A 7427-nucleotide genomic window follows, 5' to 3' on the forward strand; every position below is an offset into this window, starting at 1 on the left:
CCCTTCCTGAGGCTGTTGCTTTATACATGAGCCTTTTGTCCTTGGAATTCCAGGCAGCTGTATCTGGAAGCCCTGAGAGGTTACAGCATTTTCCTTAGCTGATATATTTGTGGAGGATTTAAACAGCAGAAGAATTCGTAAGAGAAAAGTTGGGTTGAGTAACTTCTGTGTTTTCCTTGAATTACCACGTATGCAGTACATGAGCCAGCAGGGCTGGGCACACTAACCTGTCATTTCCCACACACGACAGCTCAGCCACATCACACTGCTCCTTCGTGGGAGCTCAGCCAAACCTAGTGTGCAGTGCAGGGAACATGGCTTGCATTTTACAAAGAGAAGCCCAGGGTTAGAAGAGGCTCAGCATCTCCCTACGAACTCCACTTTCTCACCTGAGGTGCCTCAACGGGTCAGATACAACAAGAGACAACCTCTCTGTCCCTAACACACCACACTCCTCCCACTTAAACCTCAGTGTAAGAACAGTAGGTTTGAAATAATTACTCCGAAGTTGTCTATACTTGATTCACAATTTTCTCTTTATTCAGTCTGCAACTTGGAAAAGTTTACTCTGTAACTGAGAGGAACAGTCACCTCAAATGTTCATCCAGTGGGGCTCCGTGAAGAAACGGAACATGCCCTGCACAGAGAGCCTTTGTAAACAACGTCTGCCCAGAGACAAGTGACAGGCTTCAGCTCCAGTGCTGATTGGTTCCTCACTTGAGGCCAACCCTAACTCTTCGGGTTTCAGATCACCCTAGGCTACAGAACTTTGCTTTCTGAAGTGGGCACAGCAGGTGTGAGTCCTGGTGACTTCCATTACCGTTCCTCAGAGATGGCTCTGCAGATCCCCAGCCTCCTTTCAGCAGTGGTGGTGGCGCTGATGGCGCTGAGCAGCCCAGGGACTGAGGGCAGAGACTCCCCAAGTAAGTGCAGGGCAGGGCTCTCCAGAGCCAGCACTCTGGGGGGACCGGTTCTGAGGGGCCCTGGGGTATGTGTGTGGGGGCTGGGGAATGGCAAAATTCTAATTTGGAGCAGTCTTTTACCATAGATTTGCTTTCTCTGAGGAGAGTGAGAGTCCGTTCTCATTTCCGTGCTCTGATACAGGAGTTAGGATCATGTCTGCCGCACTGGGCGAGCCTGGCATATTACAGTAGCAGGCAGAGCTTAAATCTCCCTCCAAGGACAAGACAAAGAGCACAGCAGGATAAACAATACCTATACAATACCACCCCCTTCTTTCCCCTCCCCATACACCTTGTCTGGAGGAAACATCACATTCTGAAATGGGGAAAGAAGCCTGGGATGACCGTCCAGTGTTTGAGGAATATTCCTGATGTGGAGCGGAAGTCTTAGAGAGGCCAACTCTAGGTGTCTGAGAGAAGCCAGGGCCAAGGAGTCTAAATGTTTGTTCCCATGGAAACGAGGACTCAGACACAGGTTTCATAAATTGAATTTCCAAGAAAACACTAGGCTGGAAGGGAAATAAGAGATACCCGGGGTTGGGGGGTCCTGGTTCGGAGACCGGAGAGTGCTTTATAGAAAGCCCTCGTCCTCCAAGGTCCTCTCAGCCAGTGCACGTAGGTGGCTTCCCTATTCTAGTTACACTTAAGATGCCCGGGGTGACCCACACAAGCGGGCAGTTCCCAGAGATGCCTGGATTCCCCCGGGGCTCTCTGAGAACGAGCGCCCCCTAGCGGCGGTGAGGTCGGGGCCTTGTGAACACAGGCGAGGATCTCACGGGTGGGGTCGCGGCAGCAGATCCTAGTTTTATTAGTTCGCTGAGAAGTTCGTACAATTTTGGTCATATTCACCCCTTCTTCCAACTCCACCCAGACCCACCCCCATTCTACCCAAACGTACCAATTACAATTTGTGCTTCCTGAGGAGTTTTATTTTTAACTTAAAAAAATTATCTTTATTTAGTTTTTTTTCCTGATTCAGCACATGTACTAAAGACTGATCAACATAAATTAAATGAGCTCGGGCGCTCGTCCTTCCCTTGCTCCCTCCCCTGGGTGAAACCGTCTCGAGCCGCCCGGGCTCTGGGGAAGCGGGGTCGGCACGGGTGAGTTCCGCGGGTCTAAGCGCAGGCGGGCCCGGTCCCCCACGCGGGAAGCGCGGGACGCGGCGTGGGGTCGGCGTGGGGTCGGCGCGGTCTCCGTGTCCCTGGGCTGACCGCGTCCGTCCGCAGGGGATTTCGTGTACCAGTTCAAGAGCTACTGCTACTACACCAACGGGACGCAGCGCATACGGCATGTGAACAAATACATCTACAACCAGGAGGAGTATGTGGGCTACGACAGCGACGTGGGCGAGTACCGCGCGGTGACCGAGCTGGGGCGGCACTCAGCCGAGTACTTCAATGAGAATTACCTCGAGCAGACGCGGGCCGTTATTGACACGGTGTGCAGACACAACTACGAGGAGACGGAGGTCTACAACTCCCTGCGGTGGCGTGGTGAGCGCGGGTCCCGCGGCGTGGGGGCCCCGAGGGGACACGAGCCGGGGTTGCGGTGCGGAGCTGCCGTGGCCGCCTCCCTGCTGTCTGCCCCGCACAGCCAGCGCCTCCATAGTCTCCCTCCTCTCTCACCTTTGCCCTTTGCCCTTTGCCCCGTGCGGCTCAGCGCCGACCCCTGACTCCGTGACCTCCGTGACCTCCGCTCCCCTGTCAGCGCCAGGGTTAGAGGAGTAGAAACAGAGAACAAAGCATGTTCTCGTTCATTAAATACTTAGGTGTGCAAGCTGTTTTCAACCTTAGTGGGTAACAGCACCCGGTGAGGAGGCGTCTGAGGAACTGGGCAGTGTATCAAAGTCAGGAAACACGTCTGTCCGACTGTACATGACAGTCTGAGGAGATGAAGGAAGGATGTTGTACTGCAGTCATTTTTGCAGCTTTTCTCCCCAAAAATTATTAACTTGAAATCTGAACCAGTTTTTCTTTTGTCTTATCTGTTTTTTTAGAAAAACAGTTGTTTTTATATTTTTGCATAAATAAAATTTTATTTTATGCAAATACATTTTATTTACACATAAATTTTAAAAATACACAGAGGGTTTACAAAGACGGTTTCTCTCTGTACTTCTGGCTCTCCTAGACTTGTTCTAGGCCAGGTTGGCCTCAGGCTCATAGAGATTTATTCTTCTGGCTCTGCCTCCTGAGGGCATCACCACCCGGCCTCTTTTGTCTTACTATATTTCATATGTAAGAACAGGCCACACTGACTGTTATTTTCCGAGTGAGTTAAGCTGTATTTGTGGAGTTGATCTTCGCTCACTGTTAGAACCCTGGCGTTCATTCCCACCCTGCCTCCTCCCTGTGAGGAGTCTCCACGTGACCCTCATCTCATTCACTGTCTTTTCTGTCACCCCAGAGCAGCCCAAGGTCGCTATCTCCCTGTCCAGGACGGAGGCCCTCAACCACCACAACTTGCTGGTCTGCTCGGTGACAGACTTCTACCCAGCCCAGATCAAAGTGCGCTGGTTCCGGAAATGGCGAGGAGGAGACGGAGGGGGTCGTGTCCACACAGCTCATTAGGAACGGGGACTGGACCTTCCAGGTGCAGGTCATGCTGGAGATGACTCCTCAGCGGGGAGACGTCTATACCTGCCATGTTGGTCACCCCAGCCTTGAGAGCCCTGTCACAGTGGAGTGGCGTAAGCGAGTATTTTCTTTCACTGTGGGCCCCACATGACATGAAATTTTAGCTGTTATTACCCCAATGCTCTGATGTCATCCACTCCATCCCTCCGGTGTCACCCACCCCATCCCTCTGATGTCACCCACCCCACCCCTCTGGTGTCACCCACCTCATCCCTCTGATGTCACCCACCCCATTCCTCTGATGTCACCCAATCCTATCCCTCCGATGTCACCCACCCCACCCCTCTGATGTCATCCACCCCATTCCTCAGATGTCACCCACCTCATCCCTCTGATGTCACCCACCTCATCCCTCTGATGTCACCCACCCCATCCCTCCGATGTCACCCACCCCATCCCTCTGGTGTCACCCATCCCATCACTTGCCCTGCATGGTCTGCTTCCACTACTGAGCTGAGAACTACAGGAAGCCATATCTCTTGCCTCACAGTCAGGGTCAGGAGAACCCAGTTCACTGGGGCCCTGGAACTCATCTCTAATATCCAGAGGAGTTGACAATGGCAGCTAGTGACTGGGTATCTTAGCTCAAGATTATAGATCAGTCTGTGGGGCGCAAACACCCCGTATCCCCTCCCCCATCACTGTGCTCAGAGCTCCTGGCCCTTCCTGGCCCTGGGTCAGAACACAGAACTGGGTCCTCCTCATATGGCTCAGGCTGGACTGTGGGCTCTCAGTCACAGCTGCTGTGACATGAGGGGACAAAAGCTGACTCTGGGCTCTGCTCCCCAGGGGCCCAGTCTGAGTCTGCCCAGAGCAAGATGCTGAGCGTCATCGGAGGCTGCGTGCTCGGGGTGATCTTCCTCGGGCTCGGCCTTTTCATCCGGCACAGGAGTCAGAAAGGTGAGGAGCTCTGGGAACTGGGGTGGTGGGCTCTGCTGCAGGAAGGAGCCGGGCTGCGGGTGGGAGGGCCTGGAGCTCATTCTGTGATCCCCATCACTGTCCACCACGCTCGCTGGCTCCTTTCCGGAAGCTTCTGGCAATGAGTACGCTCACCTTCCTTTCCCTCCTTCCTGTGCAGTTTCATGCATTTGGGGGTGGTGCTCAGGGTCCTAGTGAGTCCAGTCGGTGAGAAAACAGGTCCAGCTAAGCTAAGCTGCAGGACCCATCGCCCTTCCGGCTCATGCGAGAGCCCTGTGTCTCTAACCACACCCTTCTCTATGTGACTTCCCTTTGCAGGACCTCGGGCGCCTCCTCCAGCAGGTAATACTTCAGCTCTTATCTGTGGGATGCTGCAGGGGTGAGGGTGTGCGGGAAGGGTGTGCGGGAGGGGTGTGTGGCAGCTGGGCCTGGCACAGTCCTGGTTCACAGTGTGTCTGTGCTGTGGGGTTGAGAGTGTCACAGCCAGTGTCTGTAGAAGCTCCAGTGGTTGTCCCCAGCAGACTTTGCCACCATCACTTGAGTGGAGCCCGAGCCATGGGTTTAGACACCAAGATGTTGCCTGCTCTGTGCCCACACTGGAGACTGTCATGGTGGACATAGACAGTGGTAGGAAGAGGCTGACGGTACTTCAGAGGAGACAGACCCCTCCAACTTACCCAAAGATCTGATCTTCCATATTTTCTGAGAGGGTTGGCTTCTCTTCCACCTCCCACACGCTTGCGGTTGTGAGGCTCTGCTCCTTTAGCTGCTTACACTTTGCACAGGTGGTGAGGTGGTGTATGACCGGGACACCAGCTTTCTTTGTCTAATTCTATGGGTTCAGAAGAGTCACATATCTCCAGGGCACTCCAGTGACTGCTCCCTTCTCCCCCACAGGGCTCCTACAGTAGAGACTCAAGAGAGTGTTTCAACTATTTGAAGAGACACAGGAAACCTGTCCCCATCTCTGCCATCAAATCCTGCATTCTCCTGTCCCTGCACAGAGCCAGAACAGTTACCCCCCCCCCCCAACCTCCCTGGGCAGGTGCGGGCCTTGGGAACAGACAAAAGACAAGCCTACTCCAGCTTCAGTGTTACTGAAACTCCCTGATTAACAGCCAGCATTTCTCTGATGCAGATGGCTCCTGCCCTTGAAGGAAGCAGAAACCAATATCTTTGAGGTGATAAAAGCCCACTCTTGGGACTATGGGAAAGAGGCAGTCGAATGTTCCCAGGCAGCTGTGACCAGTCTGTAAAGTACACTAGCTTCTGATAACCTAGAGTTAGTGCTCCCCAGGCCGGGAAGGTCCCTTTCCAACTGCACCGTTCTGACCCCACCCCCACCCCCATGCTGTCTGAACAAACTATCAGGTTTGAAGGACGGCACTCTCTCATCACCCCCCCCCCCGCCCCCAACCATGTAACACCAAAGCTCAAGATGCCAGCTTACGCATACTCCCATATCTATCTGAAGCCCTTGGACTCAGCATCACATTCCTAACCTGAGGAGCAGGAAAGGCTTACAATCCAGGTCAGACTCATACAATAAAGACTCTCTTTGTTCTTGCATTGGACTGCAATTCCTGGTGGTCTCCTGGGGTCCTCAAGATCTGGGCATAACATGTGGACTGTCTCAGACTGTAAGGCCTGCGTATCCTGCTCTGAAGTCCTGTCTGCCAGCGACTCTGTGATCTAGAGTCTACATGGTCAGTGACATCACCAGCTCAGCTCTTGTGATCTTGAGTTCCCAAGTCTCTGTAGCTCTGCCCTGGGTGATTCCAGAGATTCCACCCATGTACAGCAGCACCCCAGGCTTTCTATCTCCACTCTGTGGGACAGCCAATTTAAGAGTATCCCCGCCTAGATTACAAATAAACAAGATTCAGACTGTGGTTATTTCAGATCTTTAATCTCAGGGTCCTGTGTTCATGCCCACATTGGGCACCAAAATGTAGCAGAACCAATTTAAACTTATCCCTGACTAGCTTACAAATAAATGAGACACAGACTGTTATTTTATTTGGCTTTGGAAATTACTGGGGGTGGGAGTACCCACTAATATACTTTTCTAACGGTTGTTCTGGCCACCTCCTTGAGCTGTACCCCAAATACTTGCAGTATCTCCAGTTCATGTGCCCGTCTCCCTACATGGTGGCTTCCTCTCCTCCTTCCTCCTCCTTCTCTTTCACCTCTAACCAGGCAACTCAAAACCCACCTACCTCTAATCCTTCCAGTAATTGGCTATTGCCAATTTTATTTAACCAATAGTTTTAAATTAAAGAACAAACAAAATTTGTACAACACATGCTTGTAACCTTGAGAATTCACTTAGTAGGCCTACACGGTCAGGTACAGAATTCAGCATTTTAATACACGGTGACAGACCAAACCTCAACACCACTGTCCCCCACAGGCTGCTGCTGAACCCTAAGCATTTACCTCTTTTTTATAATTAAACATATTCCGAACTATTTGTATCCCGAACCTTCATAACTGAGCAGGGTGGGGTCAAGTGGGACAAGGTGACCCAGCCAAACTGTGGTTTCTACAAGGACGGCCAGAAGCAGCCTGGGCTCCATGTCAGGGTGGATGGAGGCTCATGCACCCCAGCCTCTCTGCAGTGTGTCACATGTGCCCTGTGAGGTCACACTGACTGACTGACTCAGGTTCACCTTCATTTTAAAAAGATTACAGTCTTTTGAATAAAAGCACTTTTTCTTGTGGTGGCCAGTGATAAAACCCCAATTTAATCTTTTGTTGTTCTAAGGAAGCTGGGCTTGGTCTCAGAAGCGACTAGACTCATAACTGATGAGACAGTTTCTCCCCAGCTGTTCCTGCATCTGCCCCATCTCCCTTCACAGCATCTCCTGTGTGTGCGTACACGCCCTGCGCTGTGCCTGCCCAGGCT

The 7427-nt window shown here is 52.2% G+C and overlaps 1 protein-coding gene across 1 annotated transcript; it reads left to right on the forward strand.

Annotated features, from left to right (window-relative positions):
- Positions 1–793: 793 nt before the first annotated feature.
- On the forward strand, positions 794–5530 carry LOC308437002 (rano class II histocompatibility antigen, B-1 beta chain). The gene is given in 7 exon segments (XM_080938028.1): positions 794–923; positions 2192–2458; positions 3372–3487; positions 3489–3654; positions 4391–4501; positions 4838–4861; positions 5417–5530. Coding segments are annotated over 7 exon segments (789 nt in total). The 5' UTR covers positions 794–832; the 3' UTR covers positions 5431–5530.
- Positions 5531–7427: the final 1897 nt, after the last annotated feature.

Source organism: Micromys minutus (assembly GCF_963924665.1).
Source record: "Micromys minutus genome assembly, chromosome: 25".
Taxonomy (NCBI): domain Eukaryota; kingdom Metazoa; phylum Chordata; class Mammalia; order Rodentia; family Muridae; genus Micromys; species Micromys minutus.